This window comes from Athene cunicularia (genome assembly GCF_003259725.1).
Source record: "Athene cunicularia isolate RWA chromosome 3 unlocalized genomic scaffold, athCun1 chr3_part1, whole genome shotgun sequence".
In the NCBI taxonomy this organism is placed as follows: Eukaryota; Metazoa; Chordata; class Aves; order Strigiformes; family Strigidae; genus Athene; species Athene cunicularia.
In genome coordinates this window covers 43705064-43724183 of record NW_020799097.1, presented here as the reverse complement: position 1 = coordinate 43724183, position 19120 = coordinate 43705064, and the positions used below count along the sequence as shown (strand labels likewise).

General features: G+C 38.4%; 1 protein-coding gene across 2 annotated transcripts in view; it reads left to right on the top strand.

Moving 5' to 3' along the window:
* The window catches only part of MMS22L (MMS22 like, DNA repair protein), a 99168-nt gene extending 80259 nt beyond the window's left edge, over nt 1-18909 (top strand). For both annotated transcript variants that reach the window (XM_026844356.1, XM_026844358.1), the window contains 5 exons: nt 6618-6829; nt 9170-9336; nt 10706-10802; nt 11978-12145; nt 14423-18909. In XM_026844356.1, the coding sequence (XP_026700157.1) occupies nt 6618-6829; nt 9170-9336; nt 10706-10802; nt 11978-12145; nt 14423-14504 (726 nt within the window). In that variant the 3' untranslated portion in view covers nt 14505-18909. The remainder of the gene's footprint in view (nt 1-6617; nt 6830-9169; nt 9337-10705; nt 10803-11977; nt 12146-14422) is intronic.
* The last annotated feature ends 211 nt before the right edge of the window (nt 18910-19120 follow it).

The window sequence follows — 19120 nt, the reverse complement described above, 5'->3', positions numbered from 1 at the left end:
TGGAATCAACTCAAAATGAAAATATTTCAGCATCAGTTTAAAAAAAACCCAACCTCTCTTAGGACTGCTTCTGAGCTCCTTTGAGATAGAATGGATTCTAGGCACTCTGACTTCTCAGGTTATTTTTTCACAGTTGGCTTAAGCCAAGTTGGCTTAAGGCTAAATTTGTTCTTTCACCCCCATGTGCATTACCATTTAATTTGCTTTAATAATTCTGTGAATAGCAATTTGTGAGCTCATTCAACTAGTAACTAGCCCCACAAAACAAACAAACAAACAAAGGGGCATATCAGAAAAGTGATAAAAAAGCGTATATGGGAAGTAAAGCATGTAAATGTGGTGGGAGGAAAGACAGAGAAACAGAGTCCTCTGGCAATAACCCACTGTCCTGGTTTTGGCTGTGACAGAGTTAGTTTTCTTAGTAGCTGGTACAGTGCTGTGTTTTGGATTTAGTGTGAGAATAATGTTGATAACACACCAATTATTTAGTTGTTGCTAAGTAGTGCTATCCTAGATCAAGGATTTTTCAGTTTCCCCTTCTCTGCCAGCAAGCAGGTACACAAGAAGCTGGGAGGGAGCATGGCCAGGACGCCTGACCCAAACTAGCCAAAGGGATATTCCATACCACAGAATGTCGTGCTCAGTATATGAACTGGGGGCAGTTGGCTAGGAGGGGCAGATTACTGCTCAGGCATCGGTCAGCAGGTGGTGAGCAATGGCATTGTTCATCACTTGTCTTTTCCTGGGGTTTTCAGTTGTTGTTTTTTTTCATTCTCTTTTTTTCATTATTATTATTATTATTACTATATTTTTAGTTATTAATCTATTCTCAACCTATGAGTTTAAGTTTTTCCTCAATTCTCCACCCCATTCCACCAGGAGGTGGTGTGGAGGAATGAGCAAGCAGCTGCGTGGTTCATAGTTGCTGACTGGGGTTAAACCATGACACCCACCTTGGCTAAGTTAAACTACTGGTGACATGTGTGATCAGACTTTCCTTAGGTGGCTGCCCTATGTCTGATGTCCATTTGTGGAGGTGGAGCAGTGGTATTTTGGTGCAGGAGCCTTAATTGACCCTAACGTTAGACAAACATTGTTCTGTAGTTTTCTCCCAGTTAATATTCTAGTTTACAACTTAATCCTTCAGGAGTTACATGAAAATAAAGAAACGGGAATTTGGAGACCATACAAAATATCTTCTTATACATGCAAATTCTTTATTCATAGTCGAAGCATAAAAGCCCTTTGTGACAGATGCACTCAACACCCTTGAGTAGCATTTCTACTCAGAGGTCTTTTCAATTCTTTCTTTTTTTATTTCCAGTCTTCTGAAAAGTTCAAGACTCCATCTCAATCTTCTCTTCTTGTCCTGAATTCTTCTTCAGCAGTGTGGGCTGCTGCTTCTTTTTCCAAAACAGCCTCCTTAGATCTCAGAAAATGTCTTAGTTTGCAAGCAATGGTTTGCAAAACCTCCCTATTTCCAGAGCTTTTAACAGCTAATCTTAATTGTGGTTTATTTGATCCTTTTATGAGGGTTTTGAAAGGATTTGAAATCAGTCTTAGTAGCAGGTAATTAATTTCACACAGTCATTGATGCAGCAATCTTACTAAATCCTAAAGAGTTCCTGAATTGTATACAAAAAGGTTCCCCAAATGGTCACATATGCTGTGTAATGGCAATGCAGCTTGCCACGCAACTTGGGCAGCAGGCTTAAGAACATGGACAATGTTGTTGCCACTGTGCTGTACTAAGAGAGGGCATTGCTTTTGTTCATCACCCTATAATGGTGGAGGCCATTTTTTCATCTTCTAGGACAACATACGAAGCTCCTTCTCTCTCCACAGCATAGTTCATTACCACCTTCACAATTCACCAGAACTGATGACTGTATCTCACTTTCCTTCAGCACCCCAGACCCACAAGTTTATTTTTAATAGATCAAAATTACAGACTTTGTTTAATTTTACATAAGCATAAATGTCAAGTGTGCTAATTAACACTAGACATTGCATTTCTCTCTCCTTAATTCAGACTGACTATATTTACTTGTTATGTTTGTGTTCATATATAAATTTGGATTATACAGTTGTGCCTTTTGACAGTTATTAGGCAGCTGGTCTGTCCTCTACTATACATTCAACTTATCTAGAAGTTTCCTTTAATCTCAGTCACTGATACTGCCTTGTCAAAATAGCTTAGCTCTAGTACCTTTAAACTTTTTTTTTTCTCACCTAAAGGGTTACTCTGTGGATATTATTTCTGTGTCATCTGTTTTGATAATATTTGATGACCTAAGAAAGATTTTGTTGGGATATAAGATCAAAATTGTCCTCCGAGTTGTTTGACGGACTTCAGAAAGTAAAGCAGGAATAATGAACAGCTATTTCATAATTTTATGGGACTGTTCTTAATTATGAGATAGTGAGGCATGTGAAATCTAACTTGAGATATTTTGTCACTGTAAAGAGAAGTTGAGTTGATCTGTGTGATAGTGGATCACTGAAGCTTACCAGAGGAAATATGAGAGCAGTTGAGATTGCTTTTGAATGGATTTTTGGAGAATGATTTGGAGGAATTTTGATATGCATTTACCCGTAATATGCGAAAGAACTGAAGTGGTGTACAGAACTTATTTTAGAGAAAAGATACTAGTTTAAATATATCTTGCAGAATACAGTGTAGGTGCATGAAAAAAGCATAATATACATAATGATGGCAAAGCAACATACCCTGCTTGATTTATCAGTGTTAAACCTGTCTAAACACAGAAGATGGTTGATTTCTGTCTAAATACCGGAGAGTGTTGAAAGAGCTTAATTCTAAGTAGTGCTTGGCACATACATTTTCCAGTGATTTTAATGGGCCTGTGCAGGCTCAGCATTAGTCAGAGATCAGACCTTAAAAGCCCTCCTGTGAGTCACATCTGTGGTCCGATATTTGAGCAAGCTTATTAATATGTTTTGTGAATTATAGTATGTGTTTAATAGGAATTGTACAACATTAATTGGTGAACAGCAGATTTATTCCAACAGCAGGACCAATATTATAAGTCATCATTAGGTAGCTTGACGTTTCTGCAGTGAATAGTTCCAGTAATCCATACTAATCGGTTCTTCGCTCTCCACAGGTGATTTACAGATATATGGATAAATCAGAAGAAAGAGGCAGCTCTGACCACAAAAGGTTCCTGCAGTGAACACGCACAGGAATCGGTTGCCTTTCTGCGAAAATGGGGAGCAGATGTTGTCATGCCCCTCTGCTCCCCTTAAAATGTCTTTGTTTTGGGGGTTATTTTAACCTCAGAAGATGGCTAAAGAACATAGTTAAGAAAGAGAGCAGCAGCTCTATCTACCCTTTAATGTCCATCTGCTTTGTAGGGATTGTCCTAGGGGTCTGATGTGATTGATTTCAGATCTCTGGTCCCGAATTGAAGTCCAGTAGCATGTGTTTCTTTTCTCTCTCATATGAACAGTAGCTTCCTTCATCTCTGTTAATTACTGGTAGGATTTAAAAGAAGAAAGTTCTATGTGATTTTCTTGTAATCACATCCCTGGCCAGCGCTGCCCAGGATATTTTGCCATTGTACTGTGAGATTTGCAGCTACAGTGCAGTGTTGGTAACTTATCCCTTGTGCCACTTGGGATAGGGCGTTGTCAGACCTTGTGCAGGTCTGTTGCTCTCTGCACTTATGTAAGAAAAAAAGAGTCTAAAATAAAGAACACAGTGTTGAGCTACAGTCAATGAGCCTTCAAAAGAGAAATCCAGGTTGTTCTCTGGAAACTTTTAAGGAACAGTAGAAACGTCAGGGTCAAAGGTGTGATGATTCTTCCCTGAAGAGCTTTGATGCTGTAGATGTGCCCTTCATGTGTAGAGGACTGATTCATAGATTTTACTACTATGTAGAAGAGAAGGATTTTTTTTGTTTGGGGGTGTTTTTCTGGCTCTTGATAAGATGAAAGGTGATTTTTCTCTCTGTTTCACTCAAAAAAAAAAATTTGTATCTTGGAATCCATTGGTACTAATCTTTTAACTTTCATTAGGAAAACTGATGAGGGTCCTCCTATTGAAGATAGAGTTTTGGTTTACATGGTTTTAAAAATTACACCTTTTTTGAGAGGCAGCATCTCTGCCTGACCCACCAAAAAGGAACATAGAATACTTTCTAAAGAAAATATTTGATTACAAAAAAAGCGTTTTCCATGTTTTTAAACACTTCTTACCAGCTGTCCTTACAGGGTTTCAAGAGCACTCTCTATCCTTATCAGAGAACTAAAGAAAAGAATCACTAGTTAACTTATGTCCTTTTTTTCCTCTCTAGTCAAGAAGCATATCTTTGGTTTGGGGGATTTTTTTTCTTTAATCCTTTCCTCCTTTTTCAGATTACATCTCTCCCCATCCCACACCCCCAAAAAATTAGAAATGGTTTACTTCAACTCAAAAAAATTAAAAGGATCAGCCTAGGCTTGTTGAGCCATCTTCAAGTGAAACTGTTAGAAGATGTGCAAAAATTCATGTTCCTTCAACTATGTAAATTTTAAAACTTTTTGCTTTTTCTTGCACCAATGAAGTATCTTTAGGATAATTTATTAAAAACTAACTTTCATTATTTAGTCATAACTGATTTCTTCTTTTCTTCATACTATGTAGCTTTTGTTGATCCTGAATTTGTAGAACTGTCTCATTTTAGTAATTATCGTTGTTAGTTCTTCACAGGTGCTAGGTTCTTCGTGTATTCCTTCACGTGTCCTCTGTAAGGTTGTGATATTCTGTGTGTTCCTTTTATCAAATAGTTTAATAGACTTTTTCATAGGGTTTTTTTTTTATAGTGTTAAAACAGTCTAGAGTCTTAAGAGTGCCAGCTCTGATTTTGGGATTATGGAATATTTTCTGTCATCTTTGTGAGAGCTGTAGTACAGAAAGCACAGTCAAGACTTCTTTATGCCTGCTGCAACAACTTATTGAAAACACCAAACACTCAAGTTTGCATACTAAATAATCTGTCATCTGTAATAGTTTCTCTGTGTCTACTACTTGCCAAGCAGTGGTTTTAAGACTTCTGATATAGCAGCAGCTGCTTTTTCCTACAAAATTTTGCTGTATGTACACAAAAAGAGGAGAGTATCTGAACTGTTTATCAAAGCCCCAGTTCAGGAAGCGTGTGTTTTATCATTGGGACTTAGCAAAATTACCAAGGAGCTCTAGAAGTATGTGAAGTTAGACCCTAACCAACATGCCTGTGTACAAGAGGGCCACCTACAGCAAGTCTTCAGGCGGGTTCTGAAGCACCTCATTTCTTAAAATCTCAAAATCTCAAATCTCTCTGTTTACTGTGGAACCAGAAGTGGGAACTCTCCATTTCAAGAAAGTGCCAAGAAAACTAAGCTATGTCTCAGCCTGCTTTTTTTCTGGAGGATTGGTCTCTCATGTTTGCACAGACAGGTACAGATGAAAATCTTTCTGGGGAGGAACTCCTATGTAAAAAGCAACAGAAATACTCTTTGCCAGTAGCTGTCTTGAACTATTCATTCATATATTAAGAGCATTAGTTTACCTCAGCAGCCGTTAATATTCAGGCAGATAGTCCTGCTGCCAAAACTGGAGCCTGGATTACAGTGCTTGTGGAGGTTTGAAGTACTGTTGAAGTTGCTGTCTAGGGAACTCTGTGCTTGACCTTCTTTTACACCTTTTTTCTTGTTGGACAAAACTATTGTGAAAATTGAATTTTCAAGAGGATTCTCTTTTTGCTAGTGACTGTGTCCCTTGTGATAGGAGACAAATATTTTTTCTTAGTGATTTGTTGTTCTTCCTTTCAGTAATCAAAGGAGGGGGAAGGAAACTCTTAATTTTCTCTCACAGCAGCTTGTACCAGTAAGAATAACACTAATTTTGTCAGAGATGTACTGTGTATATGTTGTATAACTATGGGTAGTGTTCAGATAGGCATTTTCTGGGCAAGTACTTTCGTTATAGATTTTTCTTTGGATCAATATAGCTTATATTGGATAAATCACAGCAGATTTAGCCTTATCTTAAACAGATTTTAAAAAACCCTGTAAATACCTTATAAATGGTGCCTAACTTACCCTAATTTGTTCACACTGTAAGGAAAATTTTTCTTGTCAGACCACAAATCTAAAGTGCTCATTTTTCTATGTTGTTTGTACAAAAATTTCACATGGTGCTTTACAAATGAGGTATTCTCTCTCTCCCTTCATAAATCTTACCTGACTAATATACTTTATGAGACCATATACAGAGTTGAAAAAGAAAGGAGGAGCTCTTGGGCACAGAAACACTTCTCAAGTCTGAAATGCCAACATTTTAATTCAAATTTGAAGGCGAGATTGCATGTCCTAAAGGTTATCTTCCAATATATTAATTAGTCTAGTAAAAGAATCTTCTCTTGTTTTCAAGCCTTGCCCTGGCGAGGTTTTCATTTGTAGACCATCATATCTGCAGCAAATTACTGATGCTTATTTGTCATGCAGTAGTCACTATGTGTGCAGCAGTTTACAAAATGTATAGCAAGTATTTAGCCTATGGTTGTTAAAGATTTATTCAAAAGTACTGTTAAAAATTTATTCAATTTCTCACTTTTAAAAATTTTCTTCTACAGGGCCTGTCCTTTATATGTTGTCAGTCCCAAACGCAGTGTGCCTATTTAAATCAACTGCTTGGGAGTATTATTCAACAGTATTTTGGACGATTTCTCCCTTCTTCTCCAACTGCGCCTGGAGCTGGACAGCATCCTATGCTGACTGCTTTATGCAGTTCCATTACAGCCCCCCAGATGCTCCGACTAAGGAAGACCACTCTGCATGTTGTAAAGTAAGGACCAGTGAAGTAAAAAAACATCACTTATTCAGATTTCAGAAAACAGCTAATGAGGAAGGGAATGCTGCTCTTCTTGATAACTGGTGGATTGACTATTAGAAGATCTTGTAAGCTGCTGTGCAGGGAGCAAAGGAAGGACAGCGTGTATAGAGCAGGAGAGTAAAATTGGGAAGATTGGGAGACTACTGAAAGAATCATTGAGGGTGGAGCTTCTAGACTACAAGGAAAAAGTCCCATGGGGCCACATGAAAAGCAAGTATTTTTCTAGAAAAATTGCACTCCAACATATGTCATCGTATGTTTGTGTCTCGGTCTGTATTTAGGGTCACAGAGTCGCAGTGCATGGGAGGCCTCGTTGCTCTATAAGTGTCAGGGTATACGTAGGTGTACCAGCTACCCAGGGAAATGGAAAATTTGGGATGTGGGAAGAGGGGAGATGTAGAGGCAAGGAGAAAGTACTTGTTCGCTGTGCTGACACTACTCGCATGATGTCAACAGCAGCTATAACTGCTAGGTCTCTTCTGCTGAAAAGCCGAAGCTTTGTTTTATGTACTGCAGAACAGGGAACAATCTGTACTTATTGTCTGTGTTGGGAGAGGAATTCAACACACTGAAATATAATGTGATTGCTTATACCCAAGGTAATTGTATTTTTCTGCATTAAAGAGTGTATGTACATGTTGATCAAGAGAATTTTAGTGTTGATCTTGGGTAAATATTACAGGCGGTCCTGTAAGTGAAGCCTGTATTATCGCATATTGAAGGAATGAATTAAGATTTCATAGTCCTATTTCTGACATGTTTTTAACTTACAAATACTCAGACTTTATCATCTTATGTTCTTTGTGAATGTGTGCATGCATGTGTGAATTTTAAGGTTGATAGTGGAAAATAACTTCTGAAAGTGTAGTGGCATTTGGTGACTTGTAAGACATGAAACATTCCTTAGTGATCTGGGAAGAATATCTTAGAACTGAGCAGCAGTCTGATTTACAAACTGTTGGGTGGTCAGGAGGCAGTCAGTAGTTCTATACATAAATACGAGTTTGCTAGCTGTTTTGACATATGAAAACTAGTGAATGTCTTGCTGCTGCAAAGAGGAAATTGAACCATGAGATCAGGAGTGTATTATCCAGGTCAGAGAACCATTTTAGTGGAAGAGCACCCCCCCAAAAAAAAAAAAAAAAAAATTCAGTGTGAAATCTTCATTGTAAATTAACAGGACAGAAGATTTCAGAGTTGCTAATACTGAAGTGAGCAAGACCACACGATACAAGGAATATACAAGGAAAGCATTACAACTTTCATTTGCCAAGTTATAGCAGTGCTCTGAAGCTGTGCAACGAAATGCTCAGATCTCTGAAAGTCAGGTTTCATTTGAAAGTTGTAGAAGCGTGCCTTAGTAAGTTTTTAACAAGGATGGTGATTTTTAATTGATACGTTGCTCAGTAAACATGCATGCCTTTTTGGGGTAGCTACTGCTACACAATATTAAATATCTAAAAAGTTATTTTGCAGCTTCTGAGAGTGCTCTTGCTAGCTGATGAGTAAATGCTGTGCTCTTTTTACCTGCACTTTTCTGTCCTGAATGCTTCAATTTAAGCGCACTGTCTTAAGATTTCAGTAATTTGTAATTAGTGAATTAACAGTAGTTCAGATTTCTTGTATTCTTTTGTGGAAGAATAATCAATCAAACCATTCGGATTGGAACATTCAGTGTGCGTGGTGTCAAAATTTGCTCTTGTTGCAGATCGACGGGTCACTTTTTATCTTTGTGACAAATTTTATACTGGCCATGATTGTGTTAATTGTGACGGAGCAAAAGCAGACATTGGCTGTCCTGTTACAACATACTGTTGACAAAAATAAAATAACAGTACCAGTATAACAGCAGAGCTGTTATAACAAGTTGGATTGTGAGTTGACAAAAGCACATAAAGCTAAATAAAGTAATTGAACAGCAGTTGTATTTTGGACGTTGGTTTAGGGTCTTAAAAACTTGACTTCTTTTTTTTTTCGGTTATTTTATGAAGCTGCCTTTATATTTTAACTTTTGTAGTCACACTTGGCTTTTTAACTTTGATTATCATAGCATATTTCTCACTTCCCTCAACAGAAGAGTCAGATGGCATCACTTGTCCAGTGAATAAATTGGGAGCCTTTTCTAAGGCTAAGACAAATAGAAGCCATTAGTTGAGCCTAGATAAAGATAGAAATCGATGTAATAGACTTCCTGTTGAAATACCACAAAGTTATTTTAAGTTGTATGGTGCTTGCATTGAATGGAAAAAACCCAAATTATAGACTCTGTTTTGGTTTGCTTTGTCTTCCCAGTGAAAATTACATGCAGTTCAAAGGTAATGCTCCACCACCTCGCTTGGCCTCAGTTCTTGCTTTCATTCTTGACGTACTTCAGAGAACTCAAAGCACTGAACTATGTGACATTGAATTGGTTCTCCCGGCCGTGTTGAAATGCATGGTGTTGGTTAATGAGCTACAAGGTGAGCCTCTTGTTTGCTTTAAATACCTCTCTGCACACCTGTAAGCTTTTTGTACTGTGGACCTTCTTTCATTCCAATATTTCAGACTCTTAAATGAGGTGAATGAGATACTTTGTCCAGATAAACTGGACAAGCTTTCTTTTTTCCTTAGCTGGTCTGTGACTTCTGTCTCCAAGAGGCAAAGAAGTCCTGCCTTGTTTCACTCTCTAATGAACTAATGATCAACTTCTCAGAAATCTGAAGAGCATTTCCTTTCTCCTCATCCTTCCCATCTCATTTATCCCAGACTTGGTAACTGTGGAAGCTTTCTTGCACCAAAAGGTTTGAGACCAAATAAGACTAGCGTATGCTCTCTCTATAGAGGCATGATAAATGGATTAAAAGTAGCATGTTGCTCTCTAAAGGCATCTTTGAGTCTTCTTCCTTCTTTTAGCATGCTTTGTTTGGTAGTGAGAACTTCTTTATTTTTAGCTTCTTAAAAAATGAAGCACTCTGTTCACCCCACAGTTGTATAATGCATGTGTGCATAAACTCAAAATTTCCATCTCTTGCTGCCATTGGAGGCATTAAGCAAAATGGGGATTCACCTCTGACTTCTGGAAATTTTGTGTTTAAAAAAGGACTTTTTGATTCTGGTCTATAAAAGTTTCAAGATGTGCAAGCATACCTGCTTTGCAACGCCCTGTGGAGTAGAATGAGCTGAATGCCTTGTGCTGCTGTAACCATCAGCTCACTGCCTCCCTGGACAGGGCTCCACCAACCCCTTGTAGAAAATTCCTTGCAGCCCAGTTCCACCTTTATAAAGGAAGAGCTGTATCTTGCAACTTGAATACTTATTTGGAAAAAAATAAGGGGAGGAGAATAGTAAGGGTTTGCTTTGGTTTGTGTTGGGTTTTTTTTTTTGGGGGGGGGGGTCCCCTTAAAAAAAGATAGAAGGGTGGAATTCAGAACAACATCCACCATTGAAAGTAAGGAGTATCTGTATAGCTTTGGGCAGGATATAATGCCATGACTGCTTTTCTTTAATTCAAATAGGAATGATTAAAGAACTCAAACAAAACTTGAATTTAAATAAAATCTCTATTTCCACTAAGTGTATATCTATTTGCTTTGTCTTAAAGAGACTATAGTGTACTTAAAAATCTGTATGTTTAAAGGATAATGGTGGTGAAAATAAGACTTTTGCATAAATCTGTGATTCATTCTGTTCTTTATAGCCAATCTAACTGCTCTCACAGTCATTTGCCTTGCATCAAAGTAAGATAAAAGCGGTTTTTTTCTCATTTAAAAATTGTAGTCTTCATGAAAGACATTCTCCAGATGGTCAGTTCAAGAGCTCAGTGTGAATCTTGTGATTTTTCTTTTGCAGTTAAAAAAATATCTACAGACCTTGTACAGTACATGGTAGAATGCTGCCAAGCAGGGTCAGGAGGAGAACGTGCCACCCAGCTGACTTCTGTATTTAGGTAACCAGAAAATATGCCAATTGGCAGGGAAGCTACTGCAAGCCAATTGACAGCAAACATGTTTTTTCTAAATAACTAATTATCCTTAACATACTGCATTGTCACTTGTTTATGGTATTTAAATAGTGATGCTTTTGGCACTGGTTTTAAACATGGCTTGGCCAAAAAGCCAGAGAAAAAAAGTAGAAGAGAGCAATATACCTGCTGTCTCATGGATTAGGTACTGTTTTAAAAGGTATAGGAGAGGTATGTTGCTGCTGCAATGGGAGAAACCCCTCGTGAATGGGGATGGTCACTATTAGGTCCTGTGAAAATGTGTGCGCCTAATTTGAAGCGTATATAATGGAGATCAAATTCTCATACAACAAGCTTAGCTTTTTTATTTTTTAATTGATGTGATTTTGTGACAAATAATAGATTGAGTATTATAATGTAAATTATACTGATCCATGCCTCTGCAAAATGAATCCTATTTCTCACATGGATACAGGTAGAAGAGCTGCATGACCTGAAGACATTTTGCAAATCTAAGCACTGCTGCTGTACTGGGTCATGTCTAGATGAAAGCTCCAGAGGGACTTGCTGAAATAAGAATGGATGTTTGTGGGCATGCCAGTCTCCCTGTACATGATATATCACTTTCATGGGATGTTTAATCTCTAGGGTGTTACTTCTGATTCGAATGTAATCTGTGATCTTTAAAGGCCTCAAACACTCAGGAAGACAAATGGGTGTGCTTCCATCCAGTGGTCTGCCCTGCTTAAGGTCCAGTGGAGCTTTATAAGAAATGCCAACATTATTTCTGCAGACTTGAATCTGGATTTCTTATTTTGTTGGGGGTTTGGGGTTTTTTTAAGTAAAAAATAAATACATGGTTTAATGTATCTGAATGGAAAACTACAAAGTGCAGTGCTCTGGAACAAGTAAGCCCTGGTGAAACAGAAGCAGAATCTGACAAATTGCTTGAAAATAAACGTGTGGGGTTTTTTAGCATTAGCCTTTAAAAGCATGGCTTCGTTTGGAAGAAGTATTCCATGTAGAGTATTTCAAGTGTAACAATATGAAAATTGCCATGCAGCCAGATTGCTTGTTCTGATTAGACTCTTCAGTTGTTCTTGGCATTCTCTCTGCATCTAGTTCCGACCTTGCATTAAATGCCTCTGTGTCCCCCTCAGGCAGTTTATCCAGGACTACACCGCCGTGTATGATCACCGGGTTTTCAGCATACTAGAAACAGTGGCAGTCTTGGATCAGACGTTAGTTACCAGCCTGATTCCCACAATCACACAGTCTCTGAAGGATTCAGAGCACAAACAAGGTCTTGGAAGAAATGCAGCACAGAGGTTTGATTTTTAATACAGTTTTTTGACAATGACCAGTAGAGGTTTATTCTCTTGAAAGAAAGCAATGTTAGACAGCAGCACACATATTAAAAAATGAGTGATTTTTTTAAGTGTGTTCATCCAGAAATCTCCCTCTGCTCAGGCCTTTCATGGTTTTAAGACATCTATATTTGCTAAAGATTTTCAGAGATGTTTTGATGCTAGGGCTACAGACCCCAGTAGAATTTATGTGAAGCCAGCCAGATTCCTCTGCTCACTACACTCTATGTTGCAAAACAGAATAAAGAAGAATTCCTGCCCCAAAGAATTATGTCAGTCCCTGCTTTAGAGGACTTCATGGGTCATATCTAAAATCACTGTATAATCAGGTGTGATCTTAGATGCCTGGAAAAGAAATGCCCATGGCTTAATTTCAAGAGTTGTCTTGTAATATAAACATACAAGAGTTGTGGGTGTCCAGAAGAGGCTGGCCGTCTCTCTCCCATGGGGACAGCAGACTCACACTTGCTCCCTTTGCCCCCAAGAACACAGGACAGAAATGTTTGACTTTTGAATCCATCTAGCATTAGGAAGAAATGGCATGTGAGATGAGCAGCTCTGCACAGACAGTGGTGTCCCTGGGTGCAGATGCAGCACTGAACTTCCAGCACCTATAGAAATGCTGTTACACAACTCCAGGAAGCTCTGCCCAGTGTGGCACCTGAGTCGAAATTGCTGCTCCTGTTAGTTCTGCTCACTGGAGGGCTGGCCCTTGACCCTCCTGTGGTCAGGGCAAGTAACAGGCCTCAGCGTTTGCATTAATGCCCATACTGGGACTACTCAATGGGTAGGATCCCAGTCACACCTCTGGCTGGAGAAATTTTGAGGTGCTTATTAGCAGGGCCTGGGCTATAAGAAGTCCAAAAGACAGTTGTATAAGAGTGTAACTCATGAGACAGTAAAGGGTAGTCAAAGGGTATTAATTTTCCATTTAATGAAAAATAAATTATTTGTAATTATATTACTCACTTTTTATTATCTTCTACCAACAAATACATTTGCTTTTATTTAAGGTAATTCACCCAAGGTCAGACTGAAGTACCATTATATGCAGGATTTTCATACTGTTTTCTTTTGGTCTTTTGATAATGTATTTCACAGCCAATTTTATTTTTTTAAAAAATACTGTTAATAAGGTAAAATTGATCCCTTTTACCTACAGAATATGAAAAAAAAAAAAAAAAAAGCAGGTGGTTTGAGCTTCCTGAAATATATGCTTGGAGATTTCTGAAGAGCTAAGTTTCTTTTAGCTTCATAATTTAACATATATATTATCTAATCTGTTGTTGATGTTTTGTGTTAATAATTTGTATTCAGAAATTGCTCCATTACCCAGCAGTCTAGGGTGATCCATGAACAGTTTATTGTAAGAACACTAATAACTGATTTTTTTTCTCTTCGGTCCTGGCCACTAAATAATATTATATTAACATATTCTGTGCAATTATTGTAGACATTAAACTGCAAACCCATGTATATATAAAAGAAACCAACTTCAGAAGTTAGATGCTTATAGTGGTGATGTCCAGTATTATTATTGCAGGGAACTAGAATGAAAACTGCATTTTTGTTTGCTCAAGTTAGTACTTCATTAAAAAGATATATAATTAGTACAGATCTAAACGTCAGAGGCAGTATAATTATATTGTCCAGGAGAGTATTAGAATGAACTTCAGGTGAAAAGTCTTGCCAATGCATACATGCTCTTCTGGCAAATCCACTTGAGTAACAGTCCCCTTCTGAATTCCAGGTTTATTTTAGAACAGTCACTGCCCTTTGTTGAGGATGATGGTCTAAATCTGTGTCAGTGCCAGCCTGCACCCTAGTGCCCATGGCTCGCGTCATTGCGCTGCGGCATAAGGCACAGAGATTTCTTGTGCAGAAATCAGATAGAAAGCATGATGACATTTGAATGCCAATCTCATCTAAGCCTTGGAAACTCATGTTTTAAATTTTTAATAAAATATATTTCACAGCATTTTACTAAACAAGTAGACTTCTAAGAATCTTCACTACACTAGTAGCCATAAACAAGGCAATCTTTATTCTTTTTCCAGCCTTGCCATGCTGAAAATTCACAGCAAACAAAGCAGTTGAATAGATGAGGGGTGGGGGCAGAGGGGAAGAGTTACTGTGTTCTAATATCCCAATATGAAAACAATATGTTTGGGAATTATGTGCTTGTACTCCTAGAATGTTTGAGATTAACATGTTACTTTCTCTTATTTTTTTCAACAGAGAAGCCTATAAAAGACTCTTATCTTACCTCACAGAGGCTGGACAAAATGAGATACAAAAACTGGAAAGTGAGACAGGTTAGCAGTGTGCTGGTGTTTAATCGTTTCCTCTTGAACGTTCTGACACTGTCAGTACCTAAACCTGCATTCTATGACACACTAGCCAAGTTCTTTTTCTTTACAATGGCAATGTCTTTATCAGTTTTTTGTTTCCCCACCCCTCCTAAGTTATGTATTAATTTTAATAATTTCTGTGATATTTGAATAATGTCATGCATCTGAAGAGTAACAGTCAATATACTGTTGAATGGCAATTGAAAGATCCAGTGAACTTATTACACGTTAAATGTCTATATGAGCAGAGCCTGTATTGCAACATAGGAGATAGGATTTCAAAGAATCGAAGTAATTTCACAACTCAGCTCACATTGAGTGAGACCTGACCCTCTTAACACTGTACTTCTGAAATTCTTATTCAGTATGTTCTTAGGAAAATCATAACTTTGTAATTTCTAACTTATTTTAGTAGAATGAAAAAAAGCTGTGATCTTGTTAAATACATTGCATTCACCAGGAATTTCACCAGTATGATAGAGCTATCGTTGGTTGAGAGCGCTTGTATGTATGTTTCATGAAATGTATATAACTGTCTTAACCTCCCACCTATATTAAAATATTACAGTCTTTCAAATTCCAGTGTAAAATCTCTTCTGTTATTGTGGGTAATATAAGAAAAGGTAGGTTCAGATTTCCTGTCCTCTTTCTTTTCAATACTATTTTCTTAAAATTAACCCATATTTACAGTGATCCCACAATCTTTTTATTAGTCGCGACACTGTTAATTATCCATTTAATTTAGACTAGATGTAAACTGTGTGAGGAAAAAAAAAAAGGAGGACAGGCTTCTAAAGAACATATTAATTTAGGGAATTATTCCACTTGATCATACACTAGTAATTATTTCTGTTTGCCTGGGAAGTTGGATCTTTCAAATATTTTGCCGTGTTATGGATTATCGTTTAGGTCTTTCCAGGATAGGTCTAGCTCTGTAACTTTCTCTACTTTTTTTTTTTTTCTGAAGTTCTCAGGAAAGTTCCGTTAATGCCTGTGGTATTCACACTTCTCACTTCCCTCAGTAACCTGTATTACTGAAACTACTTACTGGACTTTGGGAGTGGTAAGTTTGCCCCTAATGGCAACACTGGTGAACAGGCTGCTTCTAAAATTATCCAAATTTTAACTTTACTATATTAATGGGAAGCTGTCTAACAGCTCCACAAAAAAACCCTAAAATCTTGTTCAGAGCAGCTTTTCTTTCATTGCAGTAATCTTATCAAGTCGAACTAGATAATCTTTTTGCCTCAATCGGCTATCGTTACTTCAGATAATGCAGTAACTAAAAGCCTCTTTAGGCTACTTAATAGTGCAGAACATGGAGGTTCTTTTCATTATGGAAGTGACTTACTGAACTTGCATTGTAGTTTCTTGTAAGCTTCTGTACCTGGGAGGAGTTTTATTCATCTCAAGAGGATTGTGCTTCTAAAAAGCTTTTTAAATAAATAAATAAATAAATACCTCTCCAAGAGAGATTAATAGAGATGTCTTTGAAATTTGTGTCCTATCACACAGTAGTTTATGGAGCAGATGACTGACTGTGGTATTACTTCCTGAACGTAAAACCTTTGACTTTTAAAGGATGGAGCAGATATTATAACAAAACATTTAAGGATGACTATAGTAGATTGTTAAAGACCACTATCTATAGTGCCTGGAAGTTTCTGAAAAAGCAACATAGCTTTATGTAAATCTGTAATAGCTCCTGGTGCATGAGAAATTAACTTAAACTGTTTGGAAATTATTATTCTCTGTCAAAAAGTTAATGTGAACAGAAATAAAGCATTTTGCATCATATTCATCAACCACTGCCAAATGGGCAATCTGGTTTGGTCTAATTATTTGGTATGGACATTTGCAGATGTGACTGACAGTTCTGATAATATTAATGAGATGAAGGCTTGCAGACTGTTAGTCTATACTGCCTTACCAAGTATACACCAAAACAACAGTCCAAAATCAGTTAGAAAAGAAGAAAGTGCTGAATTTAATTATAATATAGAAAAAGTAAAGACTGAAAACCACCATGAACTGAAATTATGTATTATGTCTTATTAGATGCTGTCTGTGTAGAGGCTGCTTAGGAGAGTGAACATTATTTAAGTTAAATCTTCCTATATTACTTTACATATGAAGAGTTTGGTTTAAAAACAGTACAAATGTCTAGCTTCCTTACACAATGCATAGAGAACTGCTTAAGCTAAGAGCAGGAGATCCTGGAAAGCTTTTACACTGGTTGCTACCACTGGCAGGAGCAGTTCATTGGCATGTAGATGCAAAGTCTGCCTCTTCACTGTGCTTAATAAACAATAGAATAGAGCCTTGCTGTAAATCAGGTTAAGAGGGGATATGAAAATAAGACTTCCACTATTGGGTGAGTGGTATCCTTAACCTCTGGCAGAGGAAGGGAAGCTTGCTTTCCTCTTCTCCCTCCACCAGAGACTCATCCCCACAGTCGTTTGTGCAAGGTTGAAATTGGTGGGTGTGTGCTGAGGTGTCTGTATTGGACCCTGTACGCAGAGTAGGAAAAGTGTGAAAGCAGCAGCAAGTCAGCTGTGAGTTCTGCCAGGGATCAGTAGCCTGGTAACATGGAGTTTGGCTCTGTGGCACCTGAAAATATCATCATAGGGTTTAGCCAGCAGATACTTAAGTGTGCAGTGACTTTGGACAGCAACTAAGAATAATTTTAAACACCTCAGCAACTCCCTAATGTTAAACTTACATATATCTTTTGCTTCTGGCATTTTCCTGTCAGTGTGTATGGATGCTTTGTAAGTATTTGAAATCTGAAGTGAATGGAACCAGCAGACACTTCTGGTATTACTAGTCAAGTCTTACACCAACCCCAGAGGCTCCATGAGATGGCAGTCTTTTCATGTTCGGACAGGCAATTTCAGGCATCCATTGTCAAGACACTGTAGGGAGCACCAGGACAGAAATCCTCTCCTGACTACAGGGTGAAGATGTGTCACTGCCTTGCCCTGCCTTATGGCTTTTGAAGGCTTTGTTTCTCAGGAGTAACAGATAATGGATGAGCAGCAGATTCCACTAGTGCTGGGCAGATGTCTTTCTCTGCTGATCCATTGGCAGGATGATCTGCTTTCCACTAAGCAATATAGATCAGATGCCTATTTTCCACTCTCCCAAGTGAGTATCACAGGGATAGATGTTGATTACAGGAAAAGGGTTGTGCCTTAAATCCAAGGTGATTTCCAACAGATGAAAAGTATATATCTTTTCTAGAGATATATACCAAGCCTAACTTTGTATCTAATAAAGACTGGTAATTAATACAAGGGCTGTCATTGCCTGTGGAGAAGACAACAGAAACTGCCACTTGGATGTTGCCAGCCCCTGACAGCAGCTGTGTGGATCAGTTTGCTAGTGGGGGCTGTGGTTCCAGGCAGAGGCCAGACCTTAAAGTAGGTGCCTGCAACAGGTGAGCTGAGGATTGTGGATTTGGTAGGGGTCGGTGACTCTTGCAAGCAAGTCACTGGTACCAATACCACCGGTATTTGGACAGACAGACACCAGTGCAGTTCCTTCACACAGCTCATTCAGGCTTTTGTGTCCTCTCACAGGCTTGCAGAGCAACAGCAGGACAAAGGCCCCCACCTGTGTCCTTCCTTCATTCCCTTCTTGTCAGCCATCGCCTGCCCACATGTGCTGTGGTGGAAGGTGATGCTGACTGTCAGCCTGTTGTCTCAAAGCAGCACTCGGTATTACCGGAGGGCTGAAAGGCAAATCGCTGTTGGGTGCAAGATGATACGCTATGGAGACACAGCAGTGGTCTGAGTTAAGAGTCAGGTCAGACCCAATGTGCCAAAGCCACGCTGCGGCTGTGAGTGTGTTGACTGCACTAACATGTCCCTGCTCTAGACAGCTTCGTTCTGCCCCTGCTTGGGTCTGAACATCACCATAAAGTAATAGCCTGATTTTGCCTTTTATAGGATCCTCCTTTGGCCCACATTTTCGTAGCAGCAGAATACTATTGTACTTCTTGGAACAGAAGTGTCTCTCACTGTATGTTTAAAAATAACATTGTCTGCAAAAAGGGACGTTTACTGCACTTGTAACTAACTTCCATAACTGAGAGTGAAAAGATCCTGAGAAAAGGGTATAGTTAAAAATTCTTAATGAAACTCAGAGCAACTTCAACATATACACCTGGGCTTAGTCCTCCTCCCTTTCTACGTATGAAAAGTTGGTGGTATTAACCTAATTTGAACATTAATTAATTACTCTTACTACAGGATCATCATATGTCAATGGAGTTATAACAAACTATTAAATCTCAGTAAGATTATTCTTCTGCCAGGCCACTTACATGGTCCAGGGGTAACAGTTTTAAACTGGAAGAGGGTAGATTTAGGTTAGCTATAAGGAATAAATTCTTTACTGTGAGGATGGTGAGACATGGGATCAGGTTTCCCAGAGAACCTGTGGCTGCCCCCTCCCTGGCAGTGTTCAAGGCCAGGCTGGACAGGGCTTTGAGCAACCTGGTCTAGTGGAAAATGTCCCTGCCCATGGCAGGGGGCTTGGAACGAGATGATCTTTAAGGTCCCTTCCACGTCAAACCATTTAA